The sequence below is a fragment of the Syngnathus typhle genome, linkage group LG2, assembly GCF_033458585.1.
Source record: "Syngnathus typhle isolate RoL2023-S1 ecotype Sweden linkage group LG2, RoL_Styp_1.0, whole genome shotgun sequence".
Classification (NCBI taxonomy): domain Eukaryota; kingdom Metazoa; phylum Chordata; class Actinopteri; order Syngnathiformes; family Syngnathidae; genus Syngnathus; species Syngnathus typhle.
In genome coordinates, this window is record NC_083739.1 from 15884948 (window position 1) to 15910122 (window position 25175).

At 42.4% G+C, this 25175-nt stretch overlaps 1 protein-coding gene across 2 annotated transcripts in view; it reads left to right on the top strand.

Moving 5' to 3' along the window:
- plxna2 (plexin A2) overlaps positions 1-23564 on the top strand; it is a 139694-nt gene extending 116130 nt beyond the window's left edge. For both annotated transcript variants that reach the window (XM_061272117.1, XM_061272119.1), the window contains 15 exons: positions 223-462; positions 769-912; positions 1563-1797; positions 3726-3868; positions 4529-4797; positions 9881-9947; positions 10824-10970; positions 11240-11399; positions 11517-11620; positions 14847-14946; positions 16514-16704; positions 16901-17070; positions 17179-17391; positions 17588-17738; positions 18603-23564. In XM_061272117.1, coding sequence (XP_061128101.1) covers positions 223-462; positions 769-912; positions 1563-1797; positions 3726-3868; positions 4529-4797; positions 9881-9947; positions 10824-10970; positions 11240-11399; positions 11517-11620; positions 14847-14946; positions 16514-16704; positions 16901-17070; positions 17179-17391; positions 17588-17738; positions 18603-18698 — 2430 coding nt within the window. In that variant the 3' untranslated portion in view covers positions 18699-23564. The remainder of the gene's footprint in view (positions 1-222; positions 463-768; positions 913-1562; positions 1798-3725; positions 3869-4528; positions 4798-9880; positions 9948-10823; positions 10971-11239; positions 11400-11516; positions 11621-14846; positions 14947-16513; positions 16705-16900; positions 17071-17178; positions 17392-17587; positions 17739-18602) is intronic.
- The last annotated feature ends 1611 nt before the right edge of the window (positions 23565-25175 follow it).

Below are 25175 nucleotides of genomic sequence, written 5' to 3' on the forward strand. Positions count from 1 at the left end.
TTGGTTTTATATTTGCTTAAATAATGGCAGGGACCTACTCAAGTCCAGAAAATAACTAAAAAAGACACCAATCACCGTGCATGTAAGAACATGCTGTTTTATTACATGTTACTATTTCCTAGTGGCATTACCTGTAATTATTTTCTAGAGGAGCAAAATGAAATGGCCAATTTGAAGTACATTATATGCTATTTTCAGATTTGCGTCTGTTGTCCTCTACAGGTGTGTAAAGGGTTGAACGCGACCAGCATGAGCTGCTCAGCTCCTTCCCTGATGGAAGATTACCATCCAGGCTTGGATACTGTGAAACACGCTGACGAATTTGGCTTCATCTTCAACAACGTGCAGGCGCTGCTGGTTTACAACAACACCAACCTCCTCTATTACCCGAATCCTTATTTTGAACCTCTCAGCACCAACGGGGTCCTAGAACAAAAGCCGGGATCTCCCATCATTCTCAAGGTCTGCACATTATCCAGATCCCCGTGTTCAGTTTTTGCTAGTGGTGGTGGGCAAGTTGATTTCATGTGACAGTTGAAAGTATGAAAGAGAATGCTAATGAAGTAATTTACTCCAATTATTGTCATGGGTTCAAATTTGAATTTGCCCTTCTGTGGTCACTGTTTTATATCAATTTCACACAAGCATCTTATTGACAGAAGGTGTGTGGCACATGTTTAGTTTTTTGACAGGCTTTTGAAATCATATTTTACTTGAAAGTGTTTTGACGTGACACATCTTAATTGGAAAGCCCTCGTGTCCCCACAGGGCAGAAACCTGCTTCCTCCAGCCTCTGGAGGAGTGAAGCTTAACTACACAGTGCTGATTGGAGAGACCCCCTGCTCCGTGACCGTGTCCGAGAGCCAGCTGCTGTGTGAGCCGCCCAACTTCACTGGACAATACAAAGTCATGGTCAGTGCGGAGCCACAGCTACTTAGCATCCAACTGTCTTTTTTTCCATCTGTCCCTACATAGGGGATTTTATCTTCATTATCATTTCAAACTCCATTATTCATGCACTCATCATTGCTCATTCAGCCGAGGGAACGGGGTTAAAGGGAGAGTGAGTCTGAGTGCGTTCTGAGCCGCCAAAAAGTTCTGTAATCCACTGCAAGAATTTGTAATTGCTTGCTAGCATTTGAGTGCTTGCCTTCATTGTGTATGCAGCAGCCGCGTGCGTTTGTACCACACACAGCATTTCGGAGGCCGAGTGCAGACCTTGTGTTCATTTTCACCGTTGGTGTCCTGCGCTGATCTTTAGGGATATTTTTCAAAGAACCATGTTTGGCAAGTGTTCAAATTCACTCCAAGGCCACAAGTCAACGTGAGCCATAAACTCTCCTAGTCACTCAGATGATAAATGAAGATTAAAAAAGTATTAATTTGATTGATTTGACATTAGATTGGCTTGAGAATACATGCACTAAAGTAGTCCAATTGATGGATGGACGAATTGACGCGTGGCCAGCTAAGGTCAGCAGGTAACTTCTTAGATCTCCATCTTCAGTGTCTCGGTATTGCAGTTTTGACGGAAGATGAAAATGACAGGCGTTCTTTCACAGGTTCAAGTCGGCGGCCTCCACGTCTCACCTGGCGCCGTGCACATCATGTCCGACAGTCTGCTGACCCTTCCGGCCATCGTCAGCATCGCTGCCGGAGGGGGCCTCCTCCTCATCATTGTCATCCTCGTCCTGATTGCCTACAAGCGAAAGTCGCGTGAAAACGACCTCACGCTCAAACGCCTACAGATGCAAATGGACAACCTGGAGTCGCGGGTCGCCCTGGAGTGTAAAGAAGGTTAGTAGACCAAGGGTGGAGTCCACCATCTGGGTTTATGAACGAGCAGTACAGTTCAGTTCACATAATCTTGCTGATATGCAAGAGCCGCATGTCAAGAAGAAATTTGTCCTCCAGCTCCCTTACCTGCTGCATTCACACAAACCACGCTGGAAATAAAATCTAGTGATGGAAAAGTGAAGCTTCATGAACCAGTTTTATTTTTTGACTCCTCTACATGGCATGCTCTGATCAACATTGAGCTGAAAGCACATTCACACTCAAATTCTTAAACCCTTTTATTTAAACCAACCCTGTTGATAACAGTGACATTTAGAGGAGTCAAAGATACAACTAGTTTGTGAAGCAAATTTGAAGCTTCGTTTTCTTATTAACATGAACTATCAGGATTTAATCTTTGAAAAAGAACGAACGGGATTAGACAGCTTGCTGGAGATATGACTTTTGCTCACAATGTGAATTTGTGAAGCCTGTCCTAGTCCTTATGTAGCTGTGTTTGTGTTTTATAGAAAGAAAATCATACTGTGTGTTTTGAATAATGCAGTAACACAGTAGTTGAATCTGAGCCAGTGTGTTATGCAGTCAACCATTGTGACCCATGGTCTTGTTAGACAGTCTCAACTCTATTAAAGACACAATATAATTGGAATATTTATCTATATCCATAAAAGCATACACTACATTTCATTTTTGTAAAGTTTAAAAAAAAAAAAAATTTCAATTCTTGCCATGCCTTGCCTACTTTTATCGAGTTTGCTTCACCTCAGTACAATTCAGATCAGTACATTTTGATCACACTTGTGGTGTGACATCACAGCAGCAAGACAGCGTGTAACACAATGAATCAAATTCAAAAGATAAATGTGACATTAATCAAGACACAGCCATACACGACAGATGATACGGGGGTTTACATGGAATTGTAAACCTTTTGGGATGTTCATCTATTGAAGCACTACTACATAGGTGTCAAACTCTAGGCTCAGGGGCCAGATATGGCCCTGTGAAGCCTATATTGTACATATGAGTCGTTCATGCATTTGCATTGACGGTTATAAAGGCCTACCAAGGGAAACTATGACTACAATGTGGGCCGTGACAAAAATGAGTTTGACACCCCTGCTTTACTGCATAGTCTTTAGTAAGTTATGAATTTTGAAGACACATGAAGTTAATATTTCACAAAAAAGAAATCACAAAAGTAAATCATCCTATTATCGGAGTGAGGTAGTTGATTCTGGCCCATGTTAACTTGATTTTCTTATGGAATCTTCCTCCTTGAATGTTGTACTAAAATATCACAAAACGTTTTGAATGGATACATTAATGAGCGATTCAACAGTGTTGGAAATGCACAAGATGAATATTTTCATCATTAAAAGTTGCAGTGGTTTTCATGCAGCCTGGATTTAGATGGGCACCCTAGCTGCAGGGAATTGGAAGGAGGATGACGATATGAAGAACTGCCGCTGCTCCCGAGATAGCTTTCGGACGGGGGAAAATGAAGGGGTCTCCCCAAGGGCGGCAAAGCAGAGACGTGGGGAGAGGGGGGGGAGGTGGCGCTAGCGAACTGGAGACAGAAGTCTGGATGGAGCCAATTAGCCGACACTCACCTGCAGCCTCACGCTGAGATGATCCACACACTGCTGGGGCCAATTTACTGTCTCCTCGATAAAAAATTGGGGGAGAATGGGAGGTGTAGTCAAGGAGGGGGGTGGTGCTGTGTTTTTCGCTAAAGCTCAAATGTGAAATATTGAGTTTCTCTGAAGTGAAGACTACCTTGGGCTTTAACTTCATCATAGTGGTAGTGAACACTGTGAAGATAAGAGTGATTCGCATATTCTGTGCTCGGGGATTAGAGCGTACTTTTTTCTTGCATTCCCCCTAACTGCCGTCCCTTTCTTTTTCTCCACTTTTTTAACAAAAAGCATTTGCCGAGCTGCAGACTGACATCAATGAGCTCACCAGTGATCTGGACAGAGCTGGCATTCCGCATTTGGACTACAGGACCTACGCCATGAGGGTGCTCTTTCCCGGTATTGAGGATCATCCTGTCCTCAGAGAGCTGGAGGTAACAACCAGGACACAAAATGAACTGAGGGCGGTGGACGTGTCTTTTTCACTCCACACATGTCACTTTCAAGAGAAGAATAAAGGGTAGTATCATGCTGCTTATCCTCTCTGCCCCCTCCCAATCTGAGATTTGACTCCTTAGAAGCAGAGCATAACACAGAAGAGTCTTCCCGTCATAACAAACAACCACATATTTAGTGTGTGACTCAAAATCAATCAAAGGTTCAGTGAAAACACTTTTGCAGAGGTTGTTAGTTAAGCGTAGTTTCAGTGTGGCCTTATTCAAGAGTTTTCTTTTCCAAACAACCCACAACAGTGTACGCTAAATTACGTCACTGAGATCATCTTACTTGTGCAAGTTCTTTGACATTTGGCTGCTGGATAAGGGCGCCGTACTCTTTCATAGGCACTGGTCAATAATTGATTAAGAACTTCTCAGTTACTCACCATGAGGACCATGAGGGGGCTGTCTGCCTGCATGGAATGAAACTGGAGTCGGTTTGGTGCCTCGGGACAAAAAAACCCTCAAGGTTAAGTTTGAAGGAGACGGGCTGAAGTATCGGTTCCATCATTCCCAATAATAGTGGCTACCGGTATTTTGTATAATTCTGGTTAAATGTGGCGCCATGTCAGACATTACACTCCTCTTTCTCTTTAGGTGTCAGGAAATGGCCAGCAGAATGTGGAGAAGGCCCTGAAGCTCTTTGGTCAACTCATCAACAACAAAGTCTTCCTTCTCACCTTCATACGAACTCTGGAGATGCAGCGCTCCTTCTCAATGAGGGACCGCGGCAACGTGGCGTCACTCATCATGACGGCCTTACAGGGACGCTTGGAGTACGCTACGGATGTCCTCAAGCACCTTCTTTCCGACCTCATCGACCGCAACCTGGAGAGCAAGAACCACCCCAAGCTGCTGCTACGCAGGTAGGCCACCGTGCTTGAGCTTCACCTGTCTGATCAGGTCTGTCCAATCTCTTTGTACAATTTAGTTACTGTACAGTTGTTGTTTGAGCGGGCTTGGAAACAGCCCAACCCTGTAGTAGCCAAAGTTCTTGACGCCCAGTGAAAATGCATTCGGAAAAAATGTTGTCCCATTTTTTTTATAGTGAGCGGCACTCAGTCAGCTTTCCCTCCCTCAAGTCGTTAGCGTACGCTGAACAAAACGTTGCACATGCGTTGCAGCGGCAGAAAACATCGAATTGGTCCGCATAATTGCGCATTCTGTCTTGTGCTGTGGCCTCGCTCTCAATGTCAGCTTCACTTATTCTCCAGGCTTCAGCTGCTTATGAAACATTCACAACTTGGCTTCTCAGCCCACCCCGCACCCCTACTCCACTTCAAGTGTCCAATGCACATTGTTTTCTGGAGGAAGCGATGCGTTTGTTAAAACTTTAAACACCTATGAGGTCCTTACCTCTTTGTGCCATCAGCGCTTTGCTCCCCTGAAGCTTCTCAAATATGTCTGGTGTGGATGGAAACATGTACATTCGAGTACATCTTTGGATGTAGTTTACGTAACAATGAGCTGGAAGAGAAAGTTAAATTGACAACAAACTAAAAAATGTGGATGTTTTTCCTTTGAGTGGCTGTTTTTTTTCAAACTATTTTTCTAATAGCAAATAACCGAAATACATAAATTCAGTTTGACTATCCAACTGTCATTATCTCAAAATATTTTATTCTTCTCAATAATGGCTGGACACTGTAGTTTCAGACATATTTCCCATCTACTTTCAGTTACAAGCAGTGACTTTGCCCAGATGAGCTATGGCGAAGCAGCTGGTTAGCTTTCAAGCACCTTCTTCATTCTGATGTTAATGCTCCTTAAGCGTCTCTATTTGAAAAGGCCACATTGAGAGTCGGCTAAATAAACAGGGGAGAAGAAGAAAGGGGTGTAAAAGACACATGGTGACAAGTGGACCTGGATTAAGCTGTTATTTCACATGACAGCGGGGCCTCACACCATCTCTCCGTTTTTATGATTGGCTCATATTAGGAGCACAGCAGTTCGTAATCCTTGCCCGCTGCCTGGAAGGCCTTTTAGAGATTTTTTTTTCTTTTTTTATTTTCCTCTCCGGTTTCTAAAGATTCCCGCGGATTAGCGATTAGACATGGCTGAGCGCTGCTTGTCCTCGTCGTCACCACTGGCTCAAACACTCATACGGCAATAGTTCAAATCCAGTGATGGACCTTGATTGTGTTTTTGTCAAGCATCTTACCTTCATTTTTCTATAATACAATGGTGGCTAGTTGATGTGACACTGTTTGCTGCTTTTAACCTACATAAATTGTTTTTTTTGTTAGAAATCCAAATCAATAAGGGTCTTGTTTTGCAAAGAAGAAGCCATTTAAGGTTGCAATTTTTAAACATAGCTCTTGAAAAATATACGCAGTACGTCTTGCACTATTGTGACTCTTCTAGATTCTTCTTAGTAGTATACTGTATTTCTATGCAATCAAACCTACCACCTTGAATAGACACCGCTCATAATATCCTCTGTAGTAAGGTATCCATCCATCCATTTTCTGAACCGCTCAGTCCCCACGGGGGTCGCGGGCGTGCTGGAGCCTATCCCAGCCATCATCGAGCAGTAGGCGGGGGACACCCTGAACCGGTTGCCAACCAATCGCAGGACACACAAAGACAAACAACCATTTGCACTCGCACTCACACCTAGGGACAATTTGGAGTCTTCAATCGGCCTACCAAGCATGTTTTTGGGATGTGGGAGGAAACCGGAGTGCCCGGAGAAAACCCACCCGGGCCCGGGGAGAACATGCAAACTCCACACAGGGAGGGCCGGAGGTGGAATTGAACCCGCACCCTCCTAACTGTGAGGCGGATGTGCTACCCAGTGCGTCACCGAGCAGTAGTTAAGTAAACTAGTGAAATAGTTTGTGGACCACCATAAAACCTTTATGTATGATATTGGTATTGTTGTGAGATACATTTTAAACGGGATAGAAAATAAAAATAAATTCATGTAATCATCAATCACAGTTTACCTGTTTTCTGAGTTTGATCATGTGATATGTTTGCAAGCAAGTACTGTTTTTATATTCTCAAATTTAATTGAGCTCAGCACACTGAATTATGCTTATAGTTTATCTGTGTCTTCCACAGATGTTTGGAGAGATGTAACTAGATGTGTACTTCAGTCCGGCGCATTTCACTAGCTTAGTATTGGAGAACGCGATTGTCTATGAATTATTTTTAAGACACACATGCAAGCAGAAGCACCTCCTGTGTGGCTCAGGACACATTGGAGCTGAACTAAAGAAAAGCTGTGCTCTCAGCATTCAGGTCACATGTTACGCTTAGCCTTAAAAAAATAAAAATAAAAACAGAAATGTTGATACCAAAAAGGATTTGACAAAAAAAACATTCAGCTGCAGAGATGGAAAATAAAGTCCTGGCAAGAAGGGAATTGTTCTTGGAAGACAAACAATTCGTTTGGCAACTGAGCCTGAACGGACATTTGATGTGCGAAACAAGAAAGATTTCCTTTGTCTATTAGCGATAATACCACACAATCACTTGCCTCTCTATACATCAACACACCTTGTTGCAGATTCCGCTCACGCACACAAGATTATCTCTTGATAGTATATGCTCATTTGTGAGTGCTTAATTGCTCATGTGTTATCTGCTCTTTAATAGAATAGGTGAGTTTACACGCTGCTTTAATACAGGTGTCACTGCAGACGTGCATTTTCAGCTTTGGGATAGTTGTTAGGATTGAAGTGATTAAACAGTTTGGTTTTTGGCTGCCCTATATTGTACCCAATCCAAAGTGCTTGAGGTATGAGGGCTAAGAAGTGAAATCCATAAACGTTGGGCAGCACTTTAATTTCCACTTGCATGACTTTGTTTGCACAATTAGCAAAATAGTTTCCAGTATGTCCCCAGCAGAATTATTTTTGCTCTTATTACTATGGTTCCATGGGAAGAAGATTCCGGGATAAAAAATTCCACCCTGAGTAATTTTGAAGTTTTGCTCTGCATAATGTTATTTTAATGGAATCACAGAACACTGCTTCAATCACCCAGAGTCCTTTAAATCTTGCATCTTTTTTCTTCTCAGCATTTTTGTAATGAGGTTTCCCGCCCATGCAGAGCATAGGAGTACAATGTTATTAATTGCAAGAGCATTGTTTCATTAGTTTCACTGAGGGAGTAAAAAAAAACCATTACCTCACTGCACCCGAGCTGCCATTAGGAGAGACAGCAAAATGTGCAAGACAACTCTTCAGTGCTGTGTTGGATAATGAAATCCGGATGTTCTTTAATGAAAGTCAATTAATGGGAAAAAGAGGATGAGGAGAAGGTGAAGAACAAAGTGAGTTTCCCCCTCGTCCCCGACATTTAAAAGTAAAGATACAGTCTTAAGGAGTCGACAAAGCCCCCGCGCAAAAGCCTTTATTTGACTTCCGTCTTTGGGACTTGCTGAGCTTATTAAAATGCTTAATGGGTTCCATTAACATCCAGCACGTTCATGGCTCATGCTCGTCAGCAAGGGGACTATGAGAGGGGGATATGAGGAGTGCGGGTGGGCAAGGGGATGTGAGGGGACATGGTGGTGGTGGTGGTGGTGGAGATTTCTTGAGGAATTTTAGGAAAAACAAATAGAATTAGATCGACATAAGAAAATCTAAAACTAGCAAGGTAAAGACTAGTTTTAATAAGAGAGAGAAATAAGAGAAAAAATTCAAACCAAATATGGCGAGAAAATAATCGAGCCAGTAGTATTGTTTTTTTTGATTAATTCAATGTAATTCAAACAAGGGTTAAGGTCGTGTTTGGGTTAGGTTTGGGGTTGGAGCTCGGCCTCGGGTTAGGGTTACAAGGATTGATTTAGGTGTTAGAAATATGAATATTGGCTAAGTATTGTAGTAGGGGTTCAAACAAATGTCAGATTTTCAACCAAGGGTTAGGGTCTTGAAGTAGCGTCTTAAAGTAAAGTTTGTTCAAGGTTTTAAAACTACGTTTATGGTTTTAAACTAAGGTTAGGCTTTCAAAGTAGGGTTTTAAATAAAGGTGAAGGTTTCAAACTTGGTTAAGTTTTAGGAACTAAGGGTTAGAGGTTAGGAATATGGGGCTAGGGTTAGTGTTACTTGTTAAGTAGGATTTCAAACTAAAGTCATGTTTTCAAACTAGGGTTAGGGTTTTGAAATAAGGGTTTAAACATGGGTTTGGGTTTCTTAAAAGGGTTTAAAACTAGGTTTAAATTTCCAAATTAGGATTAGGGTTTCAATGTAGTGTTAATGTTTAGGGTTAGGGGCTAGCATTTGGGGTTAGGGATTAGTGTTAGACGGAGTAGGGTTTAAGTCATTGGGTAAATGTTACTGTAGGGTTTTAAACTAGAATCTACAATGAACCCAACATGATTTTTTTGGGGACTTATCAATAAACCAGAATATCTGCTGAATTCACAACAGCCTTGCTGCGAGGCAGACCTGCTGGCTGTATCTTTCACAGAGGAGCCTAATCACACCTTTCCCATTCCCATAAATAAGTGTGACGTCTGGAAGAAACCAGTGTAAAGGGTCATTTTACCATTTTCACGCCCAATTAAACAACAACAGGCCCGTGTCCCGGAGGGGGCGGGCTTGGTGAGTGTCAGGGGGCCGTGAGGGAAAGGACGGTAGTTGCGCGAATACGAGGGCGGAAATGACAGAACATTTTGGCAGCGGTCAGCTGTCACCTGGCTGTGACTGCACTTGCCCCTCAACAGCTGAGGCTTGTCACAGCTGTGATCCCTCAGTGCGCTCAACCATGCATATGTTCACACACACACACACACACAGAAACACACACACGCTGATGCCCTCCCTGGTTTCTTTCAGCCCCTACATGCCCAGAACTTGCAGGAAGTTCACAAGGAACAACAGGAAGCCGCCCTAAGGCTCCAGCACTACCTTACCATGAATTATGGATCGCTTTTCTTTTGAAAAAGTTCTGACCAGCTCTGCTCTGTTGTTTTGGTGCCATTTGTTATCATTGCAGAACGGAGTCGGTTGCAGAGAAGATGCTCACTAACTGGTTCGCCTTCCTTCTGCACAGGTTCTTGAAGGTCAGTTTGGATGACACTCACACACACACACACGCACACGCACACACATGGGCTAAATTAACATCATGTTTTATTAACATTTTATGCAATTTGTTTTGATAAAATTCAACAATATATCATTGCAGGTCCTATGTAATTTTTATATAATACATATAAGATATTTAATGTTATGAGTTTTTACAGTGCTAGATTTAATTTTTCCTTTTAATTGGCTGGAAGAAATCGATCATTCTGTTCATCATGGGGTGCAATTTGACAACTGAGGTTTCAGAAGTGCTCACATTTTGAATGAAGGTATTTTAATGGTAAAACGTTGTGATCATTTTGTAAGTTTGTATTGTTCTATCACACGTTCATTCATAAATAATAATTTCAAGTCTGTGAATGCAGCTGTAACAAAAAAGTAATTTATTTGTAAACATTGCAGTTGAAATTGTTTTAATTTAACTTGATGGCCCTGTAAAGTGAAAAGAAATGTTTTCTAAATTAGACAAGCCAAATATGTTAAACTTGAATGTTTAAAAAAATATTCACAGTCGTCAAGCCATTATTATTTAACCTTGACTATATTTCAACAATTCAAATGTCCAAATTGTAGTTTACTCTATTACACATTACTGAGTGCCTTTTTTGCACTGAACAATTGTACCATGTATTTACGAAAAACTAATACTGAAACTAATAATAAACTAAAATGAAGCATTTTTAAAAGTAAACTAATAAATCTGCTTTTAAAACAAATGAAATAGTGAATTGCACAATTTAGACATTTCTCAGTCTTTGCATTTTTTCATCATGTATCTAGTAACATCATGTCTGTAGAAATGAATTCCTTTTCCAGGATCTTTCAAGTGAACCATATATGTGTATTTGCAGGAGTGCGCCGGCGAACCTCTCTTCATGCTCTTCTGCGCCATCAAGCAGCAGATGGAGAAAGGACCCATAGACGCCATCACTGGCGAGGCGCGCTACTCTCTGAGTGAGGACAAGCTGATCCGCCAGCAGATAGAGTACAAAACACTGGTAGGTCAAAACAAGTAGCGTGCTTCTTTATGCCTCTGTGGGCCATGTCACCGATGAACAGACATTTTTTTTTTTTTTTTTTTTTATCCAATCCATTTTGGCTTTTTAGTCCACATAATGAAATGCTATAGCAAAGGCCAACTCTTTCTACTGGAAACTGTTAAAGGTTGTTAACTGTAAATATTTTTTTAGAAAACAAATTGAATTTACCATCTGAACTTTGCCTTAACTGGACTTTACCATCTAAATATGTTTACCTCCTGATTCAGATCCTCAACTGTGTGAACCCGGACAATGAGAACAGTCCAGAGATTCCGGTAAAAGTACTGAACTGTGATACCATCACCCAAGTAAAAGAGAAGATCCTGGATGCCGTCTACAAGAACATGCCTTACTCTCAGCGGCCGCGAGCAGTCGACATGGATCTTGGTATGATTCCCACGCATCATCCCTATCGTAATTTAGTGTGCGGCCTTGTTCTCTGTGTGATTACCAACACGAAAACATGCTTGACTCGAAGGCAAATGGTGTCTGTTGTGTCATCAGAGTGGCGCCAGGGACGGATGGCTCGCGTGGTGCTGCAAGACGAAGATATCACCACCAAGATAGAAAGTGACTGGAAGCGACTGAACACGCTCTTGCACTACCAGGTCAGTGCTAGCTCTCGTAGCACAATATTCTCTCTTGCAGAACCTTCAGCTCTCCGCTGGTCATTGCACTAAAACATCCACATTTGAAAAAGGACACAAGTAGATGCATCTATACAGTTCTTTAATGCCATTTCACACATGGAAACAAGTCCCTTAGCTGACTTTAGCTGAATTGGCATCGGTAACTCCAACATCCACCCGTACATGTTTTTTTAAGACAAACCTTTCCGCAAATACTCTTGAATTGTGTCCAAATTGACTCGTATGTGCAGCAGTAGTTGTAATTATTACACGGTCATGACGTGAGAAATGTCTAGTGTCCATTTGGCATGGTTTTTTTTTTTTTTTTTTCACCCACGTTAAAACCAGTGGTGTTGAATGAGCTTTCTTCCTTCTCCCTCTGGATGGTTCCCTGCAGAGCTTTAATCCTTGATGAAGCCCTACAGCTTTATTGTTTCCACAGCATAATAGCCCCTGTGTTGTGCTCTTCTTTTATTTATTGCGTTCGCCCCATTGGTTCGAAAGGACCGGCCGTTAATGCTGTGCTGGTTGCTATGCGTTTGTATCATCCCTGCATGGCGACAGCTCGACTGATTTTAGCGAGGAGTATAATGAAGCAAAGTGCTAAAAACATAGGTACGTTTTAAAAGCAACTTGGGGACACAGAATGAGTACCACTTTGAGTATTTGCTAACGCTCTCCTTCTCCCCAAACTGAGGTATTAAAATTCATATCGCACCATCCCGGGAAGCCCCCCTACCTCCTTCCTCCCGCTGGCTATTGGTTTACATAACCTGGATTTGCACACCTTCCCAGATGCTTCACACCCACAGTAAAAGCATAAATGCATATATTTGCATTGAGCTCAAAATCTTACTGAACTGCATTGAACTGCACATGCTCATGGACAAACAGTCGTGGCTTGTGGGATTTTACAATTGTCAATTCAGTCTAATTTACATTCATTTTATATGAGGTTCATATAGTTTAGCATACAGACGAGAGTGTATTTTCCCACTACGAGATCATTATTTTGAAAAAACATAGTCCAACAAATCTCTATATCAATTAAACATCAAGTTATTTGTTTAATGAAAAGAAATATGGAAGAAAAGCACTGAAATGCTGAGGCCTGAGGGTTTGAGCTATCTTAACTTTCAAATGCACAAATCAAGTGTGACAAATAGTTATTTTAGAGAAATATGAAGGACTTATGAAAGCAGCGTATCGACTGTCTGTAAAGCAGATAAGAAAGTTGTTGGAGGCAGATGTATCACACACTAACTTTTTTAGCCTGGGGAGCATCTCTGATTTCACTTTAGATCTGTTTAGATTGCGCATGTAGTCTAAATGGTGTTACAACTTAAAATAATAATTAAATAACAATCATTTAGCAATCTATACATTTTATCCTTTAAAGGACTAAAAAAAAAACAAATTACTGTTGTAAAAAGCACATACATAACTTCTTGAATCTCAAAGATTGCCTCCAAATAACTTAAGAATCCTGCTTCCTCCATTTTCTTTTGTTTTTGTCCAATCATTAAATTAAAAGAAATCTACAATAGAATATATAACCAATGTATTCTTATTTTATGACAAAGCCTCTGCTTTGTAGTTAAAACCTTAAAATGTTTAAAGCACCAAACCTTACTCGTTGGACTGATTTACTCTACAATTTTTTAGTTATACACTTAACATTGGCTGGAGGTGCCAACTGTTGCTGCCGACCTATAGAAGTACACGTCCATGAGGGACAGGTTTGGTCCAGGGTTGAGGGTCTGCTTAGGGAATGAAAGATAAATACCAACAGCTCCGCGCTAGCCACTCAGTCTAATGGAAGGTGTTATCGCAGACGGGCCCCACAGCCCCCGGTCGCACCTGCCTGCTATCGCACCCACGCCGGATTATACCCCTGGAGGGACGAATGTGCACGCCTTCAATCATTTCCTCTATCACAAGGACCCATCTCTGCCGCTGCCGCTGCCTCTGTGTCAGGAAAGCATTGGCAAAGATGGAGCAAGCGCTCTCGGCGGACGGCGACATAGAAGCTATTTCACACCTCTCACAGGGAACTCATCACTAGAATAATAGCACGGGAGGTCCATGCCGTCGGTTTATTAGAGCGCAGGACGAAAGGAGGCGAAGGCAAGAGGTCTGGTAGACAAATAAGAAGGACTTGCAATGATAGAGACTGAAAAGTCAAGGCATGTATGTTGTGAAGGGAGCAGGTTTTCATTTCCCCTCAAGAAAGTTAAGGATTCCTCCTGAGAAACAGATACAGGTTTGTGGATTTCTGCAATCTGGCTGATAGGTTTGGATAAGTATTTTTGTAACATTACATTGTTCAAATCCAATTATATCCTTTCTTGTGGCCAAGTGAGAAGAAAAACCTATGGAATTACATAGAAACAGATCCAAATCGACATGTGAGTATGTGTTTGAAAATCACATATGAACATGATTTGTGCCAGCCAGGCAGAAGACACAAAACAGGCTTATACTGTCATTGTGGGCTATTTTATTTTCCTATCTCAAACAACAACACCCCCCACTGTAAAAACCATGAGCGCAGCTAAAGTTTAGAGGCGTTTACAAAATACATCAAGTGTTTGTTTTTGCTGTTCTCAACACTTAGATTGCCACTGTGAAGCTGTTTGCCCCGTTTTGGGCTGGTGTGCATGTTTCTGAGGTTCAGTAATAACCAACACGGCAATATTGGATATGGGTCCCTTGAAACTAAATGCAAAGCCAATTTGTTGGCCCTATGAAAGGCATTAAGACCTATGAACAAAGAAATCCTCGAAAAAGATGCCAAAATATCTTAAGTCTTCCCAGGATGAAAAATAAAAACAAGATTATTTGTCAGTTTACTTCTCCCAGAGCGATGTAATATATCAGTTCCATAGCTTACGTCACATCTTTATTGCTGCAGTCATGTCAAATGCCAACAAACTGCCCGAGAGTAATGAACAAACATGATCTTTGATTCTTCATGCAAGCCTTATGTTACGTCTTCTATACTTGTATAGTTTTACAGAATTAAACATCTGAGGGTATTATTAAATGATGGGCTCCCCTTACAGGCTCTCCTTGACACTGAAGGCAAGCTGCCGATGTTAATTGAATTTGAAATTGGAGACTTCTGTACAAGTGAATGCAACTATGCAATTTTGAGCCACATGAAGGGTCGAGCATGTGATGACATTTGTGTTTGCCCAAGCAGGTGTCGGACCGTTGTGTGGTGGCTTTGGTGCCGAAACAGACATCGTCGTACAACATCCCGCACTCAGCCAGCATATCGCGCTCGTCCATCAGTAGATACGGTGAGTCACCAGACCAGATGATGGTCTCGCTAGATATCGCTACAATCCGTTCCGGATGAGCCCTTCTTACCTGTTGTCACCCTTGGCACCCACATTTTCCTATTCAAAACACAGCACTACATCATTTGAGAAATGTTGATGTCTCATGTGACATCATGTATGACGGTGACATTTCTGTGCAATTTAAATTGTCTCGCCTTAAAATGTTTCATAATCAGCTATTGGGACTGATTTAACCAAACGCACTCAAGTTGCTTGCATTTCTTCTGTTGTTGTTGTTGGACGGGCCCCCGCATCCATCACCAGCCTACAAAGCTACACCTTGTCACTCCTTGATGGATTTGTACGCATTTACATTTGACACACAGCGCCTTGACTTGATTTATGCCAACACGGCCCTCTTTCATTTGTCAAAACTTAGTTCCAAACCATCCAGGTGTGAGTCTGCTGTAATACAAACAGACGTTTCAGCGGGCTGAATGTCCTTGAAAAGATGGAGGATAAAAAAAGAAGTGGTGTGTAGCTGGATTAAGATTTCAAACCCACCACGAGCATCATTCTAGGCTGGGTCCCTTTGGGGGCGAGATGTTGCCTGGTCATATTTAAACACTTTGTGTGGCTGTATGGCTCGCGAAAACGGGCTTTGCAGCTCATCTGGGCCTTTGAAGCTAGGTGAGAGAGATCCTCACTGAGATCCTCGCTGCGTGCGATGCTCAGATCCCAAATCTCTGGGGATCCCAGTGCCGAGAGACTCTTGCTAATTAGCGACTGGGAAAGGGATGTGTTATCGCCAAGGAGCAAGGAGGCAGCAGTGCGAGAACCGAGTTGACGTGCTGAGGGACAATGGGGCCTTTGGGTGCTTAGCAACATTTTTCGATGCCATGATACGAGTGTGACATCATTTTCTTCTCCCACTGTGGAAGAAAGGAAGTACAGTAATGGGCTGAGTTTTTAAGACGAGCCCATCTGTACATTGTTCACTCACTGAATCTGGCATTATTTAATCGTCAGTGAGTACTTCCTGTTTTATGGAGCCAAACCCAGGATGAACGATCAGGCTCTTCAGATTCAGTTGTTATTTATGCCATTGTGACTCAAATGGCACAAAGTCAAAGCAAATTTCTACGCAATGGCTTATTCCTTGGCCAATGCAAATCTGTTCTGTAGTTTTTAACATAGCCTTAAGGGCAAAGGTGATGTAGGGCTTCGAGTGGTTTCCTCTCATGAAGGTAGTGAAATAAATTGAGCAATACAAAGAGTCCTAACTCGCTGTAGTGACCCATAAAAGAAGTTGGGAATACTGCCATCCAGGAAATCAAGTTCCATGCCAAGTCATCACATTATATGGGGAATAGGCTTCAAATGTATAATATCTCAAAATATTAGAAGATGTCTCGTAGGGTGAATTAGCGTTATCGGCAATCATGCATTTTTAGTGACCAGCGAAGCACTGATGTGATGTCTACGTGCTAAGATGATCAAAAGTGTACAGTTCTCTTGCTCTGTCTTGAAGACCAATTTGGTTTTGAGATCAGTTAAACCCATTTTGTTCCAATCTTTCAAACAGATTCTTCATTCCGTTACACTGGCAGTCCAGACAGCCTCCGGTCTCGCGCTCCCATGATCACGCCGGATCTAGAAAGCGGTGTCAAGGTGTGGCACTTGGTGAAGAACCATGAGCATGGAGACCAAAAGGAAGGAGACAGAGGGAGCAAGATGGTTTCTGAAATCTACTTGACCAGGCTACTCGCCACCAAAGTAGGCACTGGAAATATTATAACCTTGTCTTTACCTTGTGTTTGTGTCATCGAGAGTAAAATAGGATAAGATGATGATACAATTTTAAAATGAAAGGCAAATGGTAGAAATGTATCTCAAGTTTTGCTTTTGACTGAATGAATGCAAAGAAACATTAAATCAATCAATCATCATTCCGCTCTAATCTTCCCCACAGGGAACGCTACAAAAATTTGTCGACGACCTGTTTGAGACATTGTTCAGTACGGTTCACCGAGGTAGCACGTTGCCGCTGGCCATCAAGTACATGTTCGACTTCCTGGACGAGCAGGCTGACAAGCACGGCATATATGACACGGATGTACGCCACACGTGGAAGAGCAACTGGTAAGAGCCGATTACGGACAGCAAAACTCATCTTCTGTATTCTGAAATGAGATCACGGGCAAAGAGCAGCCGTCGCCCTTACCCATTCCCTTTGTCTCCGTCCTGCAGCCTTCCGCTGCGTTTCTGGGTGAACGTGATCAAGAACCCGCAGTTTGTGTTTGACATCCATAAGAGCAGCATCACGGACGCCTGCCTGTCCGTGGTCGCTCAGACATTTATGGATTCTTGCTCCACTTCTGAGCACCGCCTGGGCAAAGACTCCCCTTCCAATAAGCTGCTCTACGCAAAAGATATCCCCAATTACAAGTGCTGGGTAGAGAGGTAAGTTAGTTAAAGGCTTCTTGGTTACATCGAACCTTGCTTGTCTTTGTTGGCCTGCACGTCGCCCAGTCTGTCATCGTGCGTGACCACACATGAAATGCACTCTTTCATGTTAACGCCTCTGAAAGTGTCACCTTAAAAGATCATTTACAGTTCACATTGTTAGTCCCGAGTGATGATAAATGGCGTCCCGCAGGTACTACGCCGACATCAACCGGCTGCCAGCCATCAGCGACCAAGACATGAACGCCTACTTGGCGGAACAGGCCAGGCTGCACTCCAGCGAGTTCAACATGCTGAGCGCCTTGAATGAGATCTACTCTTATATCAGCAAGTACAGCGAGGAGGTAAGTGCACAGTACACGTAGGTTTATAACAGTTCTCCATCAGAGTTATCAAAAAAATATTCAAAAGGTGGTGTTAATGGGTTAAAGTTTCCTTATGAAGCGGCTTAGCAAGCTTATTACAACATTTTCAATTCTTTTCATTGGTCCATGCTAAATGGAAATTAAGTTTACAACATTTTTCAAAAATCTCAAGGAAGAAACATCACAGTTTGGAGATGAATTATCTGTGTCTCTGTGACTCAATGTGCCTTTGCGGATTAACAACTCCACAACATAATGTGGATACAAAGCAGGATGCACACACACACACAGACACACACGTACATGAGATGACAGGTAGCATAAAAGGAAGGAAAGAGAAAAGGAGCATTTATGGGGACGTTCTCTGCCTCTAATGTCAATCCCTCCTTTGGGAGTCTGACCTTTACGTTGGAACTCCGCACTGCTCTATCTCGCTCTCCTTTCTCATATGCCGCCTCTCTTTGCGTCCATTATCTAGTCGGCTTGCCCCTTTGCTCCCAATGAATCGCTTAATTGCGCCTTTTGCAGCTTCTGAGCAACACGTTCAAACATAGTTAGTTCACTGCAAGATTGAGACAATATTGGGCATGGCCAATGCTACTTTTTTCCAGACCAATATACCAATATGAGTACTCAGCTTTTGAGTATTTACTATACCGTATCTATGTATGAATAAAATGATCACTCCTCACTCCTCCCTGCTTTGTTCTTCCACCCTTTCCACTGAATGTTGCCATCACCCTGATTGGTTCTTTTCTTACATTTCTGAATAGCGGAAAACTGTGTTTTTATTTTGTGACAATTCTTCTGACCTGGGTATGTTTCCTTTTCGTTTCTGGACAGATCACGGCAGCATTGGAACAGGACGACCACGCCAGGAAGCAGAGGTTGGCCTACAAGGTAGAGCAGCTCATCGCCGCCATGTCCCTCGAGAGCTGAGGGTAGACTGAGGACCGATGTCGTCTCGACCACTCGTGCAATACGGACGTACGCTTGCTTTAGTTTGTGTCCCGGACTCCGTCCTTCATGGCACATGGCCCTTGAACTCTGAGGATCTAGCCTGGAAAGGGATGTCAGCAAAGAAGGCCACAACAGGACTTATTTATTTATTGGTGTCGTCTCCCGGGACATTGTCCCAATGGAACTTGTGTGCGTGTGTGTGTGTTTGTTTGTTTAAGTGTGCGGTTGAGTGTGCAGGAGAAAAGTGGTCGAGAGCTCATGCTGAACTGCTGCATTCAGATTTTATTTTTATACTCGGACTTTTAAATATGATCAGTTACCATTCGAATCACCACCGAGGCTCCCCTAAATTTCGGAGTTGGTCTCACACTCTTCTCCGGATGCAAGAGACGTGACTAAGAAGGTGTACAGGACCAAGAGCAAAGGGAGGAAGGGTACAGGCGGCATCCATCTGTAAATGTAGCAGTGTGATAGGGCCAATGTGGATGAATGTAGAGATTTTTTTTTTTCTGGAGGTTGATGGATGTTTTATTTTCGGAGCTCTTAATCTTTCCAGCCAACAGCTTCCCAAACCTTCAGTTGTTCCTTAAGCATCACTGCTCATACCGAGCCAAAATCCTCCATTTTGCATCCTATTTTCATATCGTGCTCTGTTTCCATGCAGTCCCACATCACATATGTCAGCTGCTCAAGCAATCGATCCAAGTGCCAACACATTGAGCTGGCCGCCGCCATCTTTGCACTGGCAGCAAGTAGCCAAGATGTGTGGGTCTTAGTTGACCAAGTGCCAAATGACTTGCTCAAAAATCGGTTAATGCTTTACAAGTGGAACTTCAAGCCCGATGAGGTTTGATAGAGGAGTAATGTGGCATGCTAAAGGTACGAAACAAGACATCAAACAAAGTAGATCATCATGAAATCGGAGCATCAGACTCATTCTGTTGAATTATTCCGGATAGTCACATGACAACAGTGAGTTTCCATTCTGCTAAAACGATTCTGCCATATTTACACCATATGTTGTCCAAAATTCCTTCCCAAGCCTCATATTAATTATGTTAAAACATCTCTGATGCGCTAATGTTGCCACTTAAACGAATAGAAAGGTTTATATTTTTGTTTAAAATAACTTGCTGTGACCTCAAGATCACTCGCCTTACACTGCATGGCCAACAGCAGAATCCCGGGTCTTCCTTTGGCCCAATTCTGAATCTGAATATCCACCAATGTCGTACCAGCTGCTAGCTAGTGCTAAGATAACCTAGGTATTTTTTAATTTCATCTCCCCTGCAAGGTCAGCAGGAGAGGTCAACAGCGAGTAAACAGTGATACACTGCCTAGCTGGGCTTTATTGACTTACTTCTTAGCAGCTGGATTTAGTGCTCATTTGAACGCAGCAGGCTTTCACACACCAAGTGCACTGCCCACTGTTAGTAACCTCGTCACAAGTTCCGCCATTTCCTATGGTCTGGAGTGGGGGCATGAAGGTAACGAGAGGGTTGGAAGGCGGAGAGCTATTCTGGTTCAGTGTTAGTTTTAAATGGAAAATTGGCTTCTTTATTCGAGTCACCACCGATTTGTGCACAGACCTTTATCCGAGTCACTTTGACAAAGATGAGTCGTCTGTGCAACTGGTTACATGAACAGCCCATTATCTTGGAGTGTCGGAAGAACAGATCTTCAGTTGGATCTTGACTGCATTTGACTGGCAATTCGTGCCTTGTACTGACAATTTGATCCATGTTCTGGACCCCACTGAATAGGATTGGCTCATGGCTTAACAGGCTTGGTACATCTAAGTCAACTAATGTCCATTTCCTTGCCATCAAGCCATTCTATAGGAACCGGACATAGGCCAGATATTTATGAAGCTGTCACATGCACCACACAAACTGCTCTATCTCAACTTAATTGAGAGTTAATTCAGTGGGAATCCATCCAATCGTGGCCAATATTTAAATAGGAAAAAGAACATTGGAAAAAAATCCCCTGGAAAAAGTTCAATTCATAAAGGTTTCACCTTGCAAATTAAATGGCTAAATTAATTTGCCAACCTTTATTGAGCCAAGGCACATATTTTACAAAAGTAAAATGAACATTTATGGCACACGTCCCACACGGAAATAACGATGATCTTGTCTCAATTTACTCACAGATTTAGTTCCTTAGTGTGAAATCTGGGCATGTCTAGTTAATCACAAATCTATTATTCTATTTTATGAATGGCTACTCCTGCTATCTCATGAAAGCGCACTTAATTGTTCTGCTTGTCACTGTTCATTGGTTGCATAGATATAGATGAACATGGATACAATTAATAGAAGTTCGCATTATTTATAATAATAAAGAATAATTATGTGACCAATTAATTAGATAATTTCCCATGGCGCATCGGATCATCTCTCACAGCAGCCTTATGTTCCACAGTTGTTTGCAATCACTGATTTAAAGCATTTAATTTTAGATTCAAGGAGAAAAAAAACATTTAAAGCTTGACAACAGTAGTCTGGTGTTATGGCGGCATGCGTTTCCTCATGACACGTCATCACATTGCGGGTGAAAGGTGGCCTTAGATATCCTCCCGCTCCATTTTTTTTCCATATCATAAATCCTCTACAAAGCAAAGGTGAAGAAGAGTATGGGCCAGCTCTGGCAGACGTTGCCCAGCTCGTTGTTTGAAGGGAGGCATCAGGGAATGATGATGGGGAAGGAGGGGATGGATGGGCAGGAGAAGAACCCCCCCACCCCCACCCTCTTCAAATTCTCGCTCCTGCTTTGAAGCCGTTCTTTGATCAGACTTGCTGGTGCTGTGCCGGAAATGGAGAGCCAACAGGTGAAAGGAATTTTGGGCGAGGTGATGACTATGGGGCTGTGGCCTTGTCCCGCCACTCGGGGCGCACAAGGGAACGTGGCAAGATTGCTTCTCTGCTGCGTCAGTTCAAATACTCCTTTCTTTACTTCCATTGCAAATATATTCAGCAAACTGAGGTTCACAAAATAATTACAAACGGTGACGTGAGAATAATGTTGCCGGCATACTACCAGCTATCCATCATAGCTGATTAGGTTTCATATATATTTTTGTATTTATTTGGATGTATTTATTTGTAAAAATAAAAGGAACCTTGTACATGAATAAATAGTCACCCTAATGTAAATACTCTATCCTCTTGGCTTGACGGTATTAAATGTTCCCAATTATTAGATGTCAATTTCTGACTAAATGTCAAAAACCTGCATGCTAACATTTTTGTTTTGTTTTTTCGTCACACTTTTTCTTGCAAGTCTTTTTAATGTCTTTTCGCTACATTCTCTGCTGTACTATGAAGAAAAGCCTACGCTAACTCTTATATTGCAGTAAAACTGTAGCACTACCATCACTAATATTGCAAAAAGTGTACCGGATCAAATGCGCTTAATCTATCAACAATACTGCATATATTTGCATAAATGAGTGTCTTAAAAGGGAAGCCAAGCCAAAAGGCAGTTTTATTCCATTTAAATTATCCAAAGGTTACCCAGCCTGCCAGTCGCCTACAATGCTGAGTAGAACTTCTGTTACCATGGCAACCAGCGGCTTTGCAACTAGCTTTGCACCTAGCTAAGTCAGGAGGCGCTTATTATGGAAATAGACCATTGTTGTATAACAGCAGGGCAGAAATGAAAAACATTAGCTCATTGAAACAGTTTCATAAATTGGAAATTTACTCGGTTGGTTGAATGGTGGGCAGGCCCTACACAGACCAAACTGTATATAGGAGCAGTAAAAATATCATTTATCCATAAGAAAAACAGTATCGCTCAGTAAAGTTATCCATTTCCAAAGATTTTTCTATTTTGTTTTTTAAATGCACCACTTTCATACTGCTAATTGCATGACCTTTGAAATTGGCTTCTACATGCAGAAATGTGCCCATTCATAGCACGTACCCACAATACTTTTGTTTGATCAAAGTCTTCTCAAACTCAGCATAGACGATTCATATCCTCCTCATACCTACTTGTACGGTGTAATGCTTTTTATCATTTGAAACCTAATTGCCTTCTCATGTTCCAAGGGATGAAATGTTGGTCTGAATGCGAGGCCTCATCCTCCTGAGATAGTTGGCTGCAAGTGTTTTAATTATACGTTTAGTTTGGATCGCTGCCCCATCTGCGCCTCCTGAAAACACACAAAATAAAAAAATAAAAAATCCAGTTAAATGCACTTCTTTGCTCAGAATGATAGCTTGTTTCCTCGTTCAAATTCGATCCACGCTACACTGAAAAGCTGAGAAAAGCTTGTTTGTTTTATTCTTCCCTTTTGGGTGCTCACGTGAGATCTGGATTGTCGCTTCACAACTCCACCTGGAGCTGTTTGCTAACAGAAAAATACATGCTTTGCACTTTCTTTTGTTCTTTTCTGGATTTGTAGAAGGGCTGATGTTATGCTTTTGGCTAGCTCCTGTCATTCCGTCCACCTAAAAACACATTTCCTCTGCAGTTTATGGAGAGAGGGATTAACGTAGTACTCCCAAGTAAAGAAGAATTACCCTTTCATTTGACACATCTTGTACAGAAAAAAAACATATTTGTAGACACTGGAGTTCTGTACAATACTAATTACTGGCAATGATAATAATGGCTGTCGGTCCTTGTTATTTTATAAAGTTCTTGTGAAAATTGTAAGAAAATTAAGGTATTTAAAAACAGTTGTTCTCTTGTTTTGTTTAACGTGCTTTGTTTGGTTTTATTCTAATATATTATTGTGTACCTATTGTAAATATGAAGCACACCTATTTTGCAAGCCAAGGATTCACTTTATACCATTGTTATATATGAATAAACTTTGCTGGTTAAAAAGTGCATCTTTTGTTTTATTTGCTTATTTATCTCACAGCTGTTTATTTATTTATTTATTTATTTATTTATTTATTTATTTATTTATTTATTTATTTATTTATTTATTTATTTATTTATTTATTTATTTATTTATTTATTTATTTATTTATTTATTTATTAAACTAATTGGCTTACATGCAATGCTTGGGCACCATTCAGTCTAAGACAGGAAACAGCACTGGTAATGGCCAAGTTCATTATTTGGTTGTTGTTCCTGAAAAGGCACCAGAATGTAGTTTGTACTTTGACCCCCAAGTAAAATTTGAATGCCATCCTTAATATTTAAAATACAATAATTGAAAATACAACTAATAAAATACATACATACATACATACAGCTGACGGGTGTCTTGACGGACATCTTTAACATTTCCCTGCATCAGGCCATCGTCCCTTCGTGTTTCAAGGCTGCCACCATCGTACCTGTGCCGAAGAAACCTGCTCCGTCCTGCTTCAATGACTACCACCCCGTGGCACTGACGCCCATCATCATGAAGTGCTTTGAGCGGCTTGTCATGGAGCACATCAGATCCATTCTCCCCCCCCTCCATAGACCCCTTCCAGTTTGCGTACCGAGCCAAACGGTCCTCTGAGAATGCCATCTGCTCTGCCCTCCACTCGGCCCTCACCCACCTGGAGAGAAGGGACTCGTATGTGAGATTGCTGTTTGCGGACTTCAGTTCTGCCTTATTGTGCCACAACGACTCATCTGCAAACTCGACAAGCTGGGCCTCAGTACCTACCTCTGCAACTGGCTATTGGACTTCCTCTGTCAGAGACCTCAGGTGGTACGTGTTGGCGACAATATCTCCGCCAGCATCCCGCTGAACACGGGGGCCCCCCAAGGCTGCGTGCTCAGTCCGCTGCTCTTCACCCTGCTGACGCATGACTGCACTACAACCTACAGCAACAACCGCATAGTGAAATTTGCTGACGACACGACTCTGGTGGGTCTCATCACCATGGGCGACGAGACTCAATACAGGTTGGAGGTTGACCTTCTGACCACGTGGTGCAGGGACAATAACCTCCTGCTGAACGTCAACAAGACCAAGGAGGTTGTTTTCGACTTCCGGAAGGGTCACACCCAACACCTGCCGCTGATCATCGGCCGTGCTGTGGTGGAGAGAGTGAGCCGCACCTGGTTCCTGGGGGTGCACATCAGTGAGGATCTCTCCTGGTCCACCAACACCGCATCACTGGTGAAGAAAGCTCAGCGCCGCCTGTACTTCCTGCGGAAACTCAGGCGAGCAAGTGCTCCTCTGGCCGTCATGACTACATTCTACCGTGGCACCATTGAGAGCGTCCTCTCCAGCTGTATCGCTGTTTGGGGTGGTAGCTGCACTGAATACAACATGAAGGCCCTGCAGCGCATAGTGAAAACGGCTGGTAGGATTATTGGTGCTTCACTCCCCTCCCTGAAGGGCATTTACAGCTCCAATCTCACCCGCAAGGCGACCACGATTGTGAGTGATGTGAGTCACCCCGCTCACTCTTTGTTTGATCTTCTGCCCTCTGGGAAGAGGTACAGGAGCCTGCGCTCCCGCACCACCAGACTCACCAACGGCTTCATAC